The sequence below is a fragment of the Phalaenopsis equestris genome, unplaced genomic scaffold, assembly GCF_001263595.1.
Source record: "Phalaenopsis equestris unplaced genomic scaffold, ASM126359v1 Scaffold000744, whole genome shotgun sequence".
NCBI lineage: Eukaryota > Viridiplantae > Streptophyta > Magnoliopsida > Asparagales > Orchidaceae > Phalaenopsis > Phalaenopsis equestris.
The window spans coordinates 49,949-69,791 of NW_018165184.1; the positions used below are offsets into that span (position 1 = coordinate 49,949).

General features: G+C 33.4%; 1 protein-coding gene across 2 annotated transcripts in view; it reads left to right on the plus strand.

Moving 5' to 3' along the window:
* Positions 1–9,024: 9,024 nt before the first annotated feature.
* Positions 9,025–19,843, plus strand: part of LOC110030622 (protein downstream neighbor of Son-like) — a 41,856-nt gene continuing 31,037 nt past the window's right edge. The window contains exons 1-8 of one of the 2 annotated variants that reach the window (XM_020733425.1): positions 9,025–9,279; positions 9,935–9,999; positions 12,812–12,997; positions 13,247–13,320; positions 13,406–13,541; positions 13,688–13,779; positions 13,896–14,064; positions 14,142–14,344. In XM_020733425.1, coding sequence (XP_020589084.1) covers positions 12,890–12,997; positions 13,247–13,320; positions 13,406–13,541; positions 13,688–13,779; positions 13,896–14,064; positions 14,142–14,344 — 782 coding nt within the window. In that variant the 5' untranslated portion in view covers positions 9,025–9,279; positions 9,935–9,999; positions 12,812–12,889. The remainder of the gene's footprint in view (positions 9,280–9,934; positions 10,000–12,811; positions 12,998–13,246; positions 13,321–13,405; positions 13,542–13,687; positions 13,780–13,895; positions 14,065–14,141; positions 14,345–19,843) is intronic. The other variant, XM_020733424.1, reaches the window with a different exon arrangement.

Genomic DNA, 19,843 nt, shown 5'->3' on the forward strand with positions numbered 1-19,843 from the left:
TGTGTGTGTGTGTGTGTTTATTAGACACACACACATATATATACACATGTGTATAGATATGTACACACACACACACACACACACACACACACATATATGTATATGTATATATATATAGGCTGCATTCCTTGTCTAGTTATATATATGTATGTATATATATGTATATGTGTGTATATTTGTAGGGATTTCAGAAGGCACGACCCATGCCTGCTAAGGTAACACCATTTTCAAGCAAAAATCTAGGAAAAGTCTGGGATAAGTAAATGTTCTTTGTTTGCATTAACAAATTCTTTTGATAACTTCTTTTTCACTATTGTTGTTTACATATTTAACACCCAAATCCAATGTTGCAAATGTAGAATTTCAAACACTTAACATATTCTGTACTTAATATTTCATATTTACACATATACCACTTAATTCCTTTATATTTACTATTTAATTTCTAAACTTCAATTCTTTACATATGTGCCACTTCATTTATATATGAAAAGTGTACTTCATGTTGATTGGGTGATACTCTTGACGTGGAAAGTAAGTATGTGAATATTTACAAAAATGGGTTGGCATACTTGGTTCTTTTTGCAAAGACTTGCTGCTACCCTCAATTCCTTTTGAAACATTGTTTGAAGAGCAAAGAGGGCATATTGAATTATTCTAATATTGGTGAAGTTTGCATCATTTGAACCTGCAGTTGGTTTTGCTTTGGTTTGTGAAAAAGAAACGAGAAATATGAAATTGGGCATTTTAGGTGCAAGAATCCTAAGCGTCGACGTGTTTATTTATTTATTATCTTTTTTTTTTTTTTGAAATATGAGTTTTGACTGTTTCTTTTGCGAGAATTATGAAATTTTGATAAAGTAGCTTTACACAAAATTTGGAATTGTGCAAGTTGTTTTATGTGAGTTGGGAATTCATTTGGCTTTCTTTTGAGACTGATTTGATCATTGTTTTGAAAGAATTTAAACATCTTTTGACTGATTTACTGGTGGTTTTGCCCCTTTGATTTGTTGATTTCTTTTTTAGAAGTGGGTCGGCCTCCTCTGTTGATTTGTTTTTGTTATAATGATTAAGTCAAAATAGGAAATTTCTTATTTAATTATTTGGAAAATACTTTAAAAATATTTGAGGATTAGTTAGAAAACACCTCATTGAAAGCAAAACACCTTAAATCACTTCAAGCACAGGTTAGAGGCATAGGCTTTCTAGATTTTAGAAGCACGCCATAGGTGAGAGTTCTTCTACCTAATTTTCAAATGAATGATGAAATTAAGCACTTAACCTCATTCCACAAGTCAATTAAAACACTAAACATAAGGATACACGAAGATGTGGTTCATAACTTTCTTTTAATTAAATTAAGTAGTGAAATTCCCGCCATGACTTAACCTACAGTGAAACGCAATGCTCCGAAATTTGAGCTTGAGCCTTACACTCAAATTCTCCTGGCAATTGGGGACATTCTTAATGTCACATATAAGTCACATACTCCTGGTTCTTTATATGTGACATCATGTTTTGTTTTACTTTTTTTTTATATCGGAATTTCTACCAATTTGTTTAAGTTTCCTGCAATTTGACGTTCTTTTTATTGCATTATTTATTTTAAGGCACTTGCTAAACTCCTTAGGTAGAAAACAGTAAGACATATGTTAGGAGGTACACCGTGCCCTTGAGACCCAATAATAATTATACTTGCAAATACAACACATAAACTAAACTTGGAGTCACTACAGTTTGGAGCTTGGAGCAAGTTTTCATGGGCAACACGACGGAGAAGCAGCAGGTGGAGGATGACAATCTACAATAACATATATTTCTCTAGTTTAAATAACACGCCATAGGACTTCGAGGTAGTCCTCTGAATCCGTGACATCCCCTATTTTTCTTTCCTTTGACTATAAAAATAATTGTTCCTATTTGGTCATTTTCCCACTTGACTTTTCTATGTCCAACCTTGAAAACCCTAAACTTTGTATTCATGAAAGTTGATACCTCTGATCATTATCGAGAGTTCTCTTAAGTGACTTCAACCATTTGAGAGATAATTAACTATAGGGGATTGCTTCTATAGGGAGCTTTAACAACCCAGGTAATATAAACTCTATCTAATTCTTAATATTAGTAGGGGAACTTGTCGGTCAACATAAAGGTTCGCAGACTAAAATAAATGTCATAAATGTCATAAATTCTTTAGTTTAAATTCTTTAGTTTATTTAATCAAACATCATTAATAAGTAGTGTATCTATCATTCGAGGTAGATATATTGTTTGCATTGTTATGCTAGATTATTTAAACTGTTGCAGATATGAGATCGGTTTGGTCTTGTATTTTCAAAAATTAAAATATTACTTTTTTCAAATTATATATATGTATTAAATTAAACCTTTTTTTTTAATCGACTATCGGGATATCCATTCTGGCGGCCGACAATTTCTAAATTTTTTAAAAGACCGACAATTTCTGGCGACTCCGCTGGGGACTAGCTCTACTCTCCATTATTTTCAGTACGTTTCTTTCTTCATACATCGTTAATGTGTCTATGTACCACATGGAACAGATTACCATTCTTCTGTTGGCATGTTTCGCACATTTCTTTCATAGGCAAGCACGATCAAATTCTTTGGTTTCAAAATCATTTGTTTGACCATCCCAAACAGAGTGGTTCAAGAATCTTTAGTGTTTTCTTTTTTTTGTGGGGTCGGAATCCCAATAGGTGTGTTGATGCGCAAGGTGTGTTGTGAAATTAGCTCCGAACTGGGTCTTGAATTTCACTTTTGATCTCTACCCTCATACCCTTTCATTTGAATTCTAAAACTAAGAGAACACCGTTAACAAATATATAAAGAAACACTCTCCGAAATTTGTGAATAAAGATAAAATAAGATGAAAGTATCAAAATAAAATGAAAGGAATAAAAAAAATAATGTACATAAATTAAATCCAAAACAAAGAAATATATCTAAAAAAATCACCCAGTTCACATGTCAGTGTGTAAACTTGAGTGTTTACATTGAAACTGCAAGACACGGAACGTCGCTGACTTTTAGAAATTCTTTAAATGGCAGGGACAATGTCTTCGCCAAAGTTGGTCTTTTCTTTCGCCACCGAAGTAGAGTTTGTTATCAATAGGAACAAGCTACCTGACCTGACAATAATTAAATTTGAACAAGGGTTCGATGTTGTTGGAGCCAAGCTCGGGGATGTGGTCGTCATAGTGATGAAGCCTGAAATGAACAAATCCGTTAATCCTGTTGTGGAGTTCAATTTGAAGCCTGCTACAAGATTCTCCCTTCTGAAGAGATTGTTTGAAAAAGAACTCTTCTATTGTTGTGGGGTATGTCGCTACGAATGTTGGGATAGCTCCTGGAATTATTCCTGCTCTTACTGCCGGCTTCACCACCACTGTGTTAGTTGCTTCGCCAATTAAAAGAAAAGAGATTTTACATAAGAAAGAGTGAATCGACGCTTATACCCCACCATTTTCTAGATTTGAGATTGGGTCCAATTCAAAGCCCATGCAACTGACGAAAGCACAGGAAAGTCCCACCAACACTCACAGCAGTTCGGTCAACGGTCATCTCAATAAAGACCGTATCTTATAGATAGAAGGTTGTCTGCAACATTGAATAAACGATTAAGCAAGGTATACCCATTTAAAGAAGAGGCAATGTCGAAGATGTTCCACGACTTGCTAATGAGACTGGAATTCAGACTACCATAGCCGAAAAAGCCAAAGGAGGCCGACAAGAAGGATCATCCCCAATACTACCCATATCACTGGTTGCTCGGCCACACTATAGAAAACTGCTTTAGCTTCAAGAATTAGCTTGAGAGGAATTTAAAGAGTAGAAATGTAACAATCCTGAAGGAATATTTAAACGAACCTGAAAAAGGTTCTATAAATATGATTTTAGTTAATTTAATTAACTTCCACACGATGACACCGGTTCTCGAGGAAATAAGTAATGTTTCTCAAAAACTTTCTACTGACCTTAAAGTTATTAAAGGAAAGTCAATTGAGTCTGCCTTGGAAAAGCTCCAATTCAACATTACACAACTGTTTAAAGATCATAGAGAAGATATTGAAAATAAAAATTGCGACCTAACATATTACATGGAGGGTGATTCTGCAGAAATCAATGTCATTGAGACTCGGACCACGTTATCTGCGTGCGACGCTCTGCCTTATGGTGAAGAGAAAGTCGTGGATGAGTGGCAAAGGGCCATCCAACAAAGGGACGAACAGATCAGCCTCCTCGAAGAGAAAATTGAAGAAATGACAACCACCATGATTACAACGCAAAGACAATCACAATCTCCACAGATGACACATCCAGAGACAAACCAATCGGAGACCATTCATGTTGCAAATGGAAGAAAAGAGTTCACCTCCAAAAAACAAATGAAAAAGGATTCAGTTCAAGGTCCAATGCATGAAAATGAAATTAAACAAATGGTCAAACAACAGGTGAGAGAAACTCTGGATCAATCAAAAGAAGCGACATCAACTGTAAAGGGTACGCCATATCCCAAAGAGTTTGATGTCATCCAATACCCCAAGGGTTTTGTACCACCTTTGTTCAAAACATTTGATGGGACCAGAAACCCTCGTCAGCATGTTGCACACTTCCGAGCAAGCTGCTACAACACGGGAGGTAATGAAGCACTTTTGTTCCGCTAGTTTGTAGGTAGCCTCATCGGAGTTACTTTTGATTGATATGCAGAGCTACCAAATGGCTCAGTAAAGACATTCACAGAAATGGAAAACCTTTTTGTCAGCTGGTTTGCCAGAATTCAGTACCACATTATCGTTGGTGATCTTTTGGTAGAGAGGCAAAAGCCGAATGAAACCTTGGTGGAGTACATCCTACGGTGGAGAAATCTCAGCATGAGATTTGAGCCGCAGTTGCAAGAATATCAAGCAGTTGAGATTCTTCTAAAGATCATTCACGGTCCAGTAGGTTTCTTACTTAAAGGTTTTACAATCAGAACATTCGAGAAGTTGCTTAGCAAAGCCAGGAAGCTCCAAGGAGAAGCTTAGCAATTTGGTTTTCCGAAAAGGGTTGAGGAGTTAGAACCAATGGAGATATTTGAGAAGAAATTCAGGACAGTTGTTGTAGTTGGCAGAGGAAAGCGACAATTACAAGTACGAGCTGAACAACGTCAACGAACCTTCCAACATCCTTGTCAAAATGCTCAACAATCATCTCAGCAGAGAACTTTACAGACAGATGAAAGAAGAGTTCCAACCATGAACACTCAATCAAACGATATATACTCTTTCAAAGATGAAGCACCGAGAAAGATGTTATGTAATTTGATCAAGAATCCTGAGTTCAGGTTGCCCAAACTGAAGAAACCAGACGAGGTCAACAAGAAAGGACATCCAAGATATTGCCCATACCATAGGTTCATTGGACACACCATAGAGGAGTGTTGCAATTTCAAAGACTTGCTTGAGGATAGTTTCAAGAATGAGGACATAACGATCTCAAAAGAATATTTGAAAGGAACTTAAAAGAGGTTCGATCAATATGATTTCGGTCGATCTATTTGTTCCAACTTATTCGTGTGCAACTGACAACAGACGAGAGGCCTCTTGACTACTATTGTACTACTATTTTTGTTTAAAGGGGATACTAGCAGGATCGATGTTAGTATGTCTCATCCCTCCCACTACAATGAATGAAAGAAAAGAAAAGGTTTGTCGTTGTCCAGAATTGTTCAATACTTGGAAAGGTTATCATCCTAAAAGAAAAAATTGGATATTTTGATAGGAGTATGACTTCAGGAAAGCATGAAATTAATGTCCTAATAACTGGATCATTCATTTTAAAGAATTCAGACTGGGTCCTAAGTTGATTTCAAAATAAGATAGTGTGGTTGAAATGTGAGTAATTGACTCGGGATATCACGAGACTTTTAATTTCCTGCCAAGTGATTGGGTCCTGATTTTTGAATGAGTTATAATATCTCAGAATTTGTCTTAAGAAATATTTGAGGACAATTAGTCAGAGGAGTTTGGACATTCAAAATCCTTAAAATAAATATGTTTCACAAGATATAGTAATTCTCAAAAAATAAAGGAAAAAAAAGAAAAAAAAATTATGTGAAAATCCCTTGAGAAGAAGCTTGATGTGAGCATGAAATCAAAAATTGGTGTCTGAATTAAGTCATTCAAAATTCTTAAATTATGTTCTACCAGGTATATTAATTCTCAGTAAAATTGGGGGAAAAGAAAAAAAAAAGAAAAAAAAGAAAAAAAAAGAAAAAGATTTGATGTGAAGCTTGATCCAAAAAATCAAAACAAAAGAATAGTCTCCCTGAGAAGAAGCTTGAGGTGGACGTATAACAAAAATTGGTGTCCAAATTCTCCTCTAATTAATATAACTTAAAAATTTTCTTAAGAAAGTTCTTCTGATATTATATTCAATAAAATGTTAAGTGATTGCGAGTCTTTTGGTTGGTTATTAACTGATCAGAAATATATTTAGAAGTTAAAAAATCTTTTAATCACATGAGTTGGAATTTCAAAATCTGTTTAAGGTCAGAAAGAAAGTTTTAAAGAAATGACGATGATATTAGCAATTAATGGAAATTCATCCCTGAAGTTGTATCCTTCAACGCCCAACAAATACAACTCCAATGACAATTCTAAGAACGCCAGAGCGATTTTTCAAAGACAACTTGAACAACATTTACAGAATCAATGCCGAAGCAAACAGCTACTACAAATGAAGCTACAAAGTTGCGGCCTCTTCAGTTGTGATGTCCTTAGAGATAACACATCTTGTCAGTGGACGATATCTTAAGAAGTACTGTGCCTCGTGATGTTTCGGAGACAAAGACTTATTCTTAGAAGCTCAGATGCCACGTTTGCCTAAAACTGAGTCCAAATCTTAAAACAAATGTAAGAAAATAAAACTCATCACCAAACAAAATAAGAGTCAACATTGAAGCAAAACTCTGCATCTCATAATTTTTTTTATAAATCTCTGCACATACATTTTAATAAAATTTAGCACTGCATAAACTTCTACAAACATTCTCTGCACTCAACAAAAAAATTTTCAAAATCTTTGCATTTGCAAATCTCAACAAGATTCTTCAAAATCTATGCATTCATGAAATCTCAGCAAATTTATGCAAATCTCAGTAATTCTCTGTTTTCACAGAATCTCAGCACTTGGGGTCAGTACCTAAATTATAGTTTCCACGATATTTTAGAGGATGGGGATTTTATATCCGATTCCGCATTGCTTTGCAATGATGCACACAATATTTTAGAGGATGGGGATTTCAACATTCGATTCTATATTACTTTGCAATGGTGCACATGATATTCTATAAGTTGAGGATTTTACATCCGATTCCGCGTTGCTTTAGGATCTCCTTCTATCGTAATCTTTCAAATCAAATTCTAGGGGTTGAGAATTTTACATCTGATTCCACGTTGCTTTAGGAGCCCCTCCTATCTGATTCCACGTTCCTTTAGGAGCCCCTCCTATCGCAATCTTTCAAATCAAATTCCAGGGTCGGTGCAAGGTCGTCCGATTCCTTTAAATTCTAAGAAATTTCAGAGGTTGAGGATTTTACATCCAATTCCGCGTTGCACTAGGAGCCATTCCTATGACAATCTTTCAAATCAAATTCCAGGGTTGGTGTAAGTTTGTCCGATTTCCTTAAATTCCAAGAAATTCTAGAGGTTGAGGATTTTACATCCGATTTTACGTTGCTTTAGGAGCCCATCCTATCACAATCTTTCAAATCAAATTCCAGGGTCGGTGCAAGGTCGTCCGATTCCTTTAAATTCCATGAAATTCTAGAGGTTGAGAATTTTACATTCGATTCTGCGTTGCTTTAAGAGCTCCTCCTATCGCAATCTTTCAAATCAAATTCCAGGGTCGATGCAAGGTCGTCAGATTTTTTTAAATTCGAAGAAATTCCAGAGGTTGAGGATTTTTACATACGATTCCGCGTTGCTTTAGGAGCCCCTCCTATCGCAATATTTCAAATCAAATTCCATGATCGGTGCAAGGTTGTCCGATTCTTTTAAATTCCGTAAATTTTCACATGTCTTCCCCCGAAATCCAAATTCAAATCCAAATCAAAATTGAAATCAAAATTAAAATTAAAGTCCAAAATTGAAGTTAAAGTCCAAAATCAATGATCCTATAGGAAACTCAAATTCACAGTTCCGAACTAAAAAAAAACTTCACTTGCTGATTCCCCAGCGAAAACATCACTCAATTCTACGTTTTGTTCTAAGTGTGTCGGCTTAGACGTCTGTGTTGGTTTTATTGATCTCTTCGATCAAAACCAATACGCGCGGTATGCTTGTCCTGCACACCACACCTATTGGGGATCCATTTGTTGACCTCATTTTTAGTGAGATCTAGTTTTCTTCTTACGGTTTAGAGTCTAGCCCTAGGGTTCTCCCTTTGGCTATCTTAAAACCTTAGAAATGGGACCCGCGCCTTATTTTAGAAATTCAACTTGCTTCTTTACTCTTTTGGAGTTTCACATGTGTGGTATCAACCTCTACAACAGGTGGTTGAAACCAACAGGAGGAAACTCAAAAGAAGTCTCTATAGGATCATTAAACCCTAAGATAGCCTTATGCACAATTTGCACATTCGCGCGCACGAACTTTGCAATTCAAACAATCGACACATTCATTTTCCACATTTCGCATCGCCGGTGTCGTTATTTTTCCAAAAACTTCAATAAAAATTTTGAAACGATCGATCGCAGACTCGAAATTTTAATAAAATCGAATTCGACACATTTTTGATCCGATTGTTGACGAGGGTGTTCGAACGACCTCGGATGATGAAATGGACTGCTCCAGAGCGTCTGAAACATCAAATTTAGCTAAGGAGAATATTAATTTTGATCTGACTACGAACGAGATTAAATAACGTGCAAATCGATAGATTTTCAATATTAATTAATTTAAAAAAATTGTTTTTCACTTAAATCTTAAATCCCTAAACTCACGCGCACTACCCAAGCCGAGAGCTATTTTTTTCAGCCGACGTGCGCTTCTTCCTCCTCTCTGTCTATAAAATCCGTTGGAATGAGAGGGTTTGAGGCTGTTGAAGTTTCGGGGAGGAGATGGGGGAGATAAGGTGTTTGAAAAGTTTGGACTTTGTTTGATCCAGGCTCGTTTGCGCTCTTCCTTTTTTTCTCTTTGGATCTCAACTGGCTTGTGCATTTTTTTTCTTGTGTGCTCGGGACTGTTCGATTGGGGGTCCTTGTGCTTTCACACCAAGGTATGGATTCGTTGCCCAATGCTTTGCCGGAATGATTTGTTTGTTCTTGCTTGGGTGTGCGGTATTCTTGCTCTGTCACTCGATATTCCTGCTTGCTGCTCCCTTACCATCCTCTTCAGACGTTGGTCATGGGCAGGTGGAGGATTTCCCTAGCTTGAGTTTTAACTGCAGGATTTGTCACTATGGCAGACTTTTCTCTTTTGAGACCTGTGTCATGCTTTATTGATCTCACTTTTTGGCTGGACTTTTCGATGTTCTCGCTTGACTGCTCGATATTTTTCTTGTTGTTTGGCTCTTCCATGAGTACAGTGATAGATTGTATTTCTTAGTTTTTATTTTTGTTTTCTTGGAGTATAAACTGTTGATTGTGTTTTACTTGAGAATACGGCAAAGATCAGTGAAGCTATTTTTTTGCTAAAATCTATTCATGCTGATTGTTCAGTGCAGCTTGCTGCGGGAAAGCAGTTCTATGATATTATGTGCATATTCCCTGTTCTCTATGATTTTACTCTTAATAATTTCACTGCTCCCCAGCTTGAGCCCTTAAATCTTAGCTGTTGGGATATCTTGTTTCTTTATAGAAGAGTCAGGCATAGAAGAATTATTTGTTCATTCATGGAGATGGTGGTTTAATTCTCTGGATTGTTTTGTGGAGAATATTGTTTGGGCTTGCAAGTATTTTTGTAGGGATTTCAGAAGGCATGACCCATGCCTGCTAAGGTAACACCATTTTCAAGCAAAAGTCTGGGATAAGTAAATGTTCTTTGTTTGCATTAACAAATTCTTTTGATAACTTCTTTTTCACTATCGCTGTTTACATATTTAACACCCAAATCCAATGTTGCATATGCTGAATTTCAAACACTTACAGATTCTATACTTAAGATTTCAGATTTACACATATACCACTTAATTCCTTTATATTTACTATTTAATTTCTAAACTTCAATTCTTTACATATGTGCCACTTCATTTATATATGAAAAGTGTACTTCATGTTGATTGGGTGATACTCTTGACGTGGAAAGTAAGTATGTGAATATTTACAAAAATGGGTTGGCATACTTGGTTCTTTTTGCAAAGACTTGCTGCTACCCTCAATTCCTTTTGAAACATTGTTTGAAGAGCAAAGAGGGCATATTGAATTATTCTAATATTGGTGAAGTTTGCATCATTTGAACCTGCAGTTGGTTTTGCTTTGGTTTGTGAAAAAGAAACGAGAAATCTGAAATTAGGCGTTTTAAGTGCAAGAATCCTGAAGCGTCGATGAGTTTATTTATTTATTTATTTATTTATTTTCTTTTATTTTTATGGAAATATGAGTTTTGAATGTTTCTTGAGAATTATGAAATTTTGACAAAGTGGCTTTACACAAAATTTGGAATTGTGCAAGTTGTTTTATGTGAGTTGGGAATTCATTTGGCTTTCTTTTGAGACTGATTTGATCATTGTTTTGAAAGAATTTAAACATCTTTAGACCGATTCATTTGTGATTTTGCCCCTTTGATTTGTTGATTTCTTTTTTAGAAGTAGGCCGGCCTCCTCCGTTGATTTGTTTTTGTTATAATGGTTAAGTCAAAAATGAAAATTTCTGATTTAATTATTTGGGAAACACTTAAAAAAAATTTGAGGATCAGTTGAAAAATATTTCATTGAAAACAAAACACTTTAAATCACTTCAAGCACAGGTTAGAGGCATAGGCTTTCTAGATTTTAGAAGCACGCCATAGGTGAGAGTTCTTCTACCTAATTTTCAAATGAATGATGAAATTAAGCACTTAACCTCATTCCACAAGTCAATTAAAACACTAAACATAAGGATACACGAAGATGTGGTTCATAACTTTCTTTTAATTAAATTAAGTAGTGAAATTCCCGCCATGACTTAACCTACAGTGAAACGCAATGCTCCGAAATTTGAGCTTGAGCCTTACACTCAAATCCTATTGGCAATTAGGAACATTCCCAATGTCACATATAAGTCACGGTTCTTTATACGTGACATCATGTTTTGTTTTACTCTTTTTTCTTTATACCAGACTTTCTAGCAATTTGTTTAAGTTTTCTGCAATTTGCTGTTCTTTTTATTGCATTATTTACTTTAAGACACTTGCTAAACTCCTTGGGTAGAAAACAGTAAAACATATGTCAGGAGGCACACCGGGCCCTTGAGACCTAACAATAATTATACTTGCAAATACAAAACATAAACTAAACTTGGATTCGTTACAAATTGGAGCTTGGAGCAAGTCTTTGTGGGCAACACGATGGAGAAGCAACAGGTGGAGGATGGCGATCTACAACAACATATCTTTCCGTAGTTTAAATAACAAGCCATAGGACTTCGAGGTAGTCTACCTAGCGCGACATAAATCCTCACTTTATCTTTTAGGCCTTTGTACAGTCAGGTTGTGCAATTTAAGCACTAACTTATTTTAGGTTCCGATGTTGTTGTCCGATACGATGTGAACCCTCATATCTTCCAGGCTATTTGTATGATTGTGTCACACAAATATAAGTCATAAATAATAAAACTGTCAGGATGAAACATCAAATAACATCTTCTCAAAATTGAAGCCAAACAATAGGATAGTTTGGGAAGTCAACGAGATTTTCTTCTCCGGATCCGTGACATCCCCTACTTTTCTTTCCTTTGTCTCCAGAAATAATTGTTCCTATTTGGTCCTTTTCCTACTTGACTTTTCTATGTCCAACCTTGGAAACCCTAAACTTTGTATTAATGAAGATTGATATCTCTGATCATCATCGAGAGTTCTCTTAAGTGACTTCAGTCATTTGAGAGGTAATTAATTATACGGGCTTACCTCTATAGGGAGATTTAATAACCCAGGTAATATAAATCATATCTAATTCTTAATATTAGGTAGGAAAACTTGTTGGTCAATATAAAGGTTCGCAGACTAAAACAGATGTCATAAATTCTTTAGTTTATTTAATTGAACATCACTAGCAAGTAGTGTATCTATCCTTCGGGATAGATGTATTGTTTGCGTTGTTGTGCTAGATCATTTAAACTATTGCAGATATGAGATCGATTCGGTCTTGTATTTTCAAAAATTAAAATATCACTTTTTTCAAATTATGTATATAATATATATATATATATATATATATATTAAATTAAACCTTTTTTTTAAATCGGGTGTCGGGATATCCATTCTGGTGGCCGACAATTTCTAAATTTTTTAAACGACCAATAGGGATTAAGTTTGCCATCTTTATTTGTTTCACGAGATGTATGTTAAGTCCTTAAAGTTCAACCCAAAAGTGTTTTGTTGTCAGTTTAGTACATATTAACAATAAGACGTTTGATATGTAAATGCCAAACCATTTCGTGGTACAGAGGTAAATCCCCCTTTTTTTATTGTCAGGAAAATGCCGCGGTTCCAGTCTGTAAAATAATTTAAAAGAAACAGTCTAGGTTTTTTATTGTTATTTTATGTTTTTGCGGCTTGTAGATTGAGTTATTGTTCTTTGTTTCATTTGTTAATAATGAAGTGGTTTCCTGCAGTGGATTGATTGCATAATATATTTATCTGGGCATCATATTTGTGGAACGAGAAAGATGCATCATTAGAGGCCGGGTCTCATGGCTAAAGCTGCTATCTTTGATTCTTCATTGGCAGCTGACATCCTTCCTGTCGGAAGGTGTCAGTCTAATTTGAAAATGAAAAGGAAAACTCCCTCGGAACTTAGGGTGAGTGTATTCTTCCTTCTGTTTTGCTTTCATTACTTTGTAACCGTATAGTTACTGACTAGAGATACATTATTTATACCGAGCAACATGAAATTCAACTACACTAGACTGCTTGAGTTATTTTTCTGTGACAATTCACTGACTGTTTTATTGCTTGGTAGAATTGCAAATTAGTTGATGGTTAATCATTAATGTTGTTGACATTTTTCTTCTTTTTTTAATGCTTGAATGCACACTTTTGCCTGGCAGGGTGAGCAGTTGAAACGGAAAAATGGTGTTATACATTCAGATGAAAAAATTGCTAAGATGCTATTATCTGAAAGGTGAGCCCATACTATTGGTCTTGACCTTATTTTAATATTTTTTTGCTTTTAGTTCGCTCACTGGAGGTTTCTATTGGTTAAACAGTGGAGCAGACAATGAACTTAAGAAACCTGAATGGATTAAGGCTCCTAGATATATTGACACTAGGGTTAGTGAGGTGTATCCCGTGAGGAAATCAAGTGAGATATTTAGAGTGCTCCGTGGAAAAGACAAAATTAAGGTGAGAACATTTGCATTCAAGTTTATTTGAGACTTTAATTCTTATTGCAGTTTGCCGCTTAGCATTCATGCAGATTTGTTACTAGGACTACTTAAAAGTTCTAATGTTAGTGATTTGTTCTAAATTCATTTTTTCTGTAAAAGCAGGATGTTGCATCTAACATTGAAATTTCGAATGGCCTTGATAACCCATATGTTGTTGAGAACTTTCCATCCGAGAACATAACTTCACTCTCAAGGTACTATTTTTAGCCATTCATGACTATGAATAATATATATATACTGGTTACTTGACAAATTTTTACTTTTATTAGAATGAATTATTATTTGCTACATGATTTGTGTTCTGTTATAGATGTAAAGTTGAATCTTCTGCAAAATTGGAGAGCTCTGAATCATCTAGCAAAGCATCTGATGACCGAGGTTTTAGGAAGATTGAAAAGTGTAGCCAAAGTGCTTTGCGTAATGTTGTTGAGATTCACTTAGGCGATGCAAAGCCATTAGATTCTACAAAAGTTGATATTGTAAGTGTTAGGATTTATGATAATTTTACAATCTTATATAGCCTACATTTTTTTATTTGTTTTATTTCTATTGATAGGAGAAAGCACTGAAAGGATTGGTTGTTCGAGATAAATCTTCCATACCTGGTTCATTTATCGGTGCTTCTAGCAATAAAAATGATCTACCTTCAGCTTATGTAAGAAAATTATCTCCTGAATTTCACATATCAGGACGTAGGGCTCCTTTAGATTTTACTTTAAAAACCACGCTACGGTTCATCTCTTCATCATCAGTAAAGTGGTAAGTCAGCTTGGCTTTTTAGTACATGCCTTGTAGCTTCTGTTTGAATTATTGCTTGGTTTAATCTTCTCTTGAGCTATTCTTCTTTGCATTACGCTTATTAAATTCAAAGTTATAAATGGCTTGTCATGATTGTCTCATTTTTTTTTTAATATCACGTCTGTTTCTTCTTATTTTATGTTGCCTGAATCATGTTTAACTTCGTATTGTTGTATTATAATGACATCTACATCATTATGATTTTACTTGAGTCTTAAATTTGAGGTCGATCCCATGTTGGAACTGCAAGTCTAGATTGGACATCATGGATTATTTTTATTTTTTTCATCCTACTTATTTAGAGCAAACTTTGTGCAGGCTGTAGATATGTGCAAATCTGAATAGAACAATTGAAGAATCATGTTATGTAGTTTACATTCTTTTTTACATCATCTTCTTATCGAGTGAAGTTCAGGTACCCTCTTTTTTATGCATATGCTTGGGTAGAACTATTTGTGAACCATATAGTTCATATAACTAGCAAGGAATGAAGTTGGCTTACAAGTAACCAAGTTGTGGAAGTTAAAAAGAAAAACTTTGCTGATGATGATATAAGATAGTAAATGAAATTATTTTCATGATGAAACTACTTGCATTATTTTACTATTTGGTTGCTTTTGCATTGCTTCCCAAAAACCAAAATCACAATTTTTATTGTATGCCAAGCGCTCAACCACCTTGTGTATGCACCTCATTTAGATTTCACTATTATGGGAAAACTATTTGCTGATAAGCATGCCTACCCTTGTGGCAACAGCGATGCTTTATTTCATTCATAACACAGCACATTATTAGTATTATTGAACAAAATTAATCTTGTGGTTCACAAGCTATGATGTCTATTGTAATAACTAAAGAAAATTGAAACTTAAATGGTTTGTAAATAGTTTAATAAAAGTGCTATGGCAACTTTTGTTTTAATTTCTTGAACCATCATTTATGTTGACCATTTTATTATTAGAATTTGACTAAGTTTTTGGGTTGAAATTGAAATATAATTATATTTTTAATGCATTCGTTTTGTGATGAATTAATAACAAGTGCTTTAAATGGAATATAATTCCTTTATTTTTTATCTTATGAAATCTATGAATATGTTTAATGTATATATATATACATATATATATATATATATATATATAGAAATCAGAAATTGAGTTTTGGTATTGCATAAGATTAGGTTTCAGATCTCTCTTTCTCGAGTACACTTATACCTTATGTTGTAAAATTTGTCATTGGTAACGACTATTTCAACCATTTTAGGGTTTGATTTTTGTGGGGTAATTCAGGCTGTAAGGATGGTTCTCATTAAAAGTGATTTGGACTCCCGTGATGAGTAATGCTGTAATGTGTGTAGGTCAAGAAAGAGTAGGTTTTTTTTTCTCTTCCCCATAAAGCTAGACTCCCTTTGCAGATAAGGTTGAGAGAAAAAAGATTGGCCTTCCTCAAAAAGTGACATTAACAGAGACATAAAATTATTTTTGTAGGTTGGTGATATCACTTATCATTTTTTGTGTTGGAGAATGGCCAACACACACACAATTGCTCGTGAATCTTATTTACCTTTGTTATGATAAGGCACTGAATAAAACCATGGCAACTAATGACTCGAGGAGTAAGATTTTTCTTGTGGTTCAAATATTTGGATAAAACAGAAAGAAGAGTTGCATAAGGGGTTTGATTACCTAATATTTTGGAGGGCAATCACTTTATAATGTGGGTTATAGTAAGGACAACTTCCCCTTATTAAGATTTTGGAACTTGGTTTTGGAAGAGTAAAACATGGGTTGTGGCAATTAAGTGTTCATTTTTTTTTTCTCTCTCAGAATCCCATTTAATTGAGTAGTATTTGTGTAGGAAAACTCATGAACTATCCATTTTTGTAAAAAAAACTACGTTAAATTAATCTATGGCGTTATCAAATTGGATCCTTTTTACTTTGACACTAAATTGGTTATGTATAATGACAAGAAAGTTGTGAATATTGGTGGTCAAATTGGATTTATGTTTAACAAGAAAAATTCACAAGATTCTTGTGCAATCATCGACGGAAGAAACAAACCGCCGAGCTCCTGAAACATTGGGATTTCTAGAGGGATCCCATATATCAATAAGCATCAAATAAAAAGTAAAAGAATTTCTATTATGACTAATTTCCAAAGAAATTCTTTTTTGTTTGACAAAAATTCTGAACATTAACTTCTTTAAACAAATAAGTAAACATTGTCTTTAAAATAATAAATGAAGGATGATTTGAATGAAAGTGATGACGCCGAATAACATCTTTATTTGAAACAAAAAAAAACAAACGTTGAGAAAATATGCTTGATAATAGGTCTGTATGAGGCTGATGTATAGAGATAGTAGAGGCCACCTTCCTTTTTTTTAGCAAGGCCAATCATCTTCCTTGAAAATTGATCCTGAAATATACAACAAGTTATTACAGTTCATAATATGGGTTAGTTTGTGAATTGACAAAATACTAGTGGATAATTTGGGAATATATAATACATCTTTTAATAACAATGACGAAATCGACTTAATATGACCAACACTAGCCACTTTCATAACAAAACCATATGTAACAATAATTTTTCTATTGTTAGAATAAGGTGAATGTTATAAAATGGACTGAGTAATATGTAATGTGATTTGTGGCTCCCAAGTCAATGACCTAAGAGTATTATATAAACTTGCTCAAGGCTTGTAATCCATAAGAGAGGGATTTGCCAAAGGATGCTAATGACATGAGCCACTAGGCTTTTCTAATGACCCTAATAAACTACAAAGCTTCTCAATCTCAGGTAGATTAAGATGGCTAGAAGTAGTCCTTTTAGCATTTTGTTCGACTAAATTTTGTAAATTGAATTTTGTGGTGTAGACTTGATGATGAATTTTTTTATCATTTTGATGTAGGAGATTTTTAATGCAACTTCCAACAATGAACCTTGGTATGTCTCTACTTCTTGTAGTGGATGCACCAAAGATGATCTCGATGGTCATTTTGGGATGTACCTTTAGTTTTATTTTGGTTGGTGTTTTGTTGTGCAATTATGACAAATTCTTCATTTGTCCCTTGTACAAGCATAATGCCTAATCAACTCTCCTCAGCCCAAATCAAGGCGACAACCTCATTAGTTTATATTTAGAAGGTGCTCCTGAGACGGATGTACAATTTAAAATTTAGATGTGCATTAAAAGTATTAAATCTTGAAAAAAAAGAAGTAAAAGTTAATACATATAAAAATTTTAGGCTCTTTCAATTAGCAAATGTCATGAATATTTTATTTAGATTATTATATAATTTTTTATATCACAATTGGAAAGATAAACATCTATTGTTTTATTTTTATTAAGTTAATATTATTTAAAAGTGTAATTATTTTAATTGGTCATTTTAGATAACTCATTATGTTTTAATATTTTCATGTAAAAATAAATAATAGAGGAGAAAACATTCATAGAAGACGCGAATAATCTAAAATAAGGTAAATTTTATTGTTTTAATTTAATATCTTTTCTGTAATAATTTTTTCAATTATTTTTGTGATGATTAACTATATTGATAGAAAATGAAAGTTAAAAATTTTAATTTTATCGTCCGACCGACCATTTGTTCCCACCTTTAAAAGTCCAAATCCGTGAGTTGGGTTATGACAAAAATGATATCTAAGTGATTTAAGTAATTTAACTTAGGTTAACTCTAATTAGATAATATTATTATTATCTCAGACATGTGGATATTAAAGAAGAGATTGGGGAGATGCTCTTGTAGTTGAAGAGGAATTACCACCTAGTGCCACTGTGAATACAAATGAATTTAGCCCAGATGATGGTCGTTATGACCCAACTTATTCAGGACTCTGGATTAGAGTCTAATGAAAATAATATTACATTTACTATTGATAAATATTTGAAGTTATGGGAACTAAATGATCAATAAACACTGAAAATTGGCTATTGTGGATAAAGAAGATTTTGGATACCATGTCTTTCCCAGATGAGAGGAAGCTGTCTCTAGTTGCATTTGTATTAGATGGAGAAGCTGAAAGATGATGATAATTGCAATGTTAGCACGTGCTAGGAGGTATATCGAATTAGTTAAGAACATATTGTTGGATGGTGAAATTAAAATCTACTAACTTTCATTTTCTATCACTACATATAATCATCACAAAAACAAATTGAATAACTATTATAGAAAAGAAATTAAATTAAAATAGTTAAATTTACTTTATTTCAGGTTGCCCACATCTTCTAAAAATATTTTTATCATCTATTACTCATTTTTGTCTGAAAATAAGAAAATAACATAATGAGTTATCAAAATAGTCCAGTGAAGTAATTGCACTTATAAATTATAGTAACTCAATAAAATGAAGCTGATATGTATGCTAGTCTTTTTTATAATGTTATAAAAATTCGTATAATAAACTAAATAATTATATTTCATGATATTTGCTCTTGTAAAGAATTTAAAATTTTTCATTAACTTTTACTTTTTTTTTTCAAGGTTTAATCTTTTAGATTTTAATGCACATTCTACCCTTAATTTGTACATTTATCTTAAGAAACATAACATATCACACTCCTAACCGATAGATATACCGTCAGCACACCGGGGTGTAAAATAAGTATACTATTGTATTAGGTGAAAATATACTACATACTTTTGACCAATATTTTATTGTCGGCGCAGCGGTTCGTGATTTAAATTTCATGATTACTTGAGGTGGTAGAAAAACATCTACGTGCATGCGGTACATTTGTGTCTTTAACTAGTACAATGAGAAAGTGAACTCATATTATCATGCACATACAAGTAATTCATATATATAATATTTTTATTTTACACTCCAACACACATGTTTTTATGAGATATTTTATATTTATTTACTAATGAAGAAATATATTTCTAATATAATCTAAAAAATCATGTAATAATCTAATATTTTTTTGAGAAAAAATTATTGTGCAACTATTTATGCAAAAATGTTAACATGCATACTTCATGTCAAAAAATATTAAAAAGTTGTTGTAGTCTAAATCTCACTAGTGTACAATGTAAATATGAAACATTGAAATTAGAAATATATTAAGAGGTAAGAAATGTTATAGTAATTTATAAATATAATTACTTACCTTAGTTTTCAAATTAAATTATCAATTTTTGTGTAATCTTCTTGATATCATGATAACCTTTATGTTGACACTAACTCAGATAGCATAATATCAAATTTTAAACTTCAAACAAGTTTTCATTAATCAAATTATTTTTCAATTATTATTATTATTATTTCATTTTATGTATTACTTTTATTTATTGTTTCTCATTGCTCCTTTTAATGATTAAGTTCTTAATAAACGGAGTAATGTTTTGTTTCCACTTATTAATTATCAATCATAATAATTAAATAATATATATAAATATATAAATATTAATTTTAAAATTATTGATTT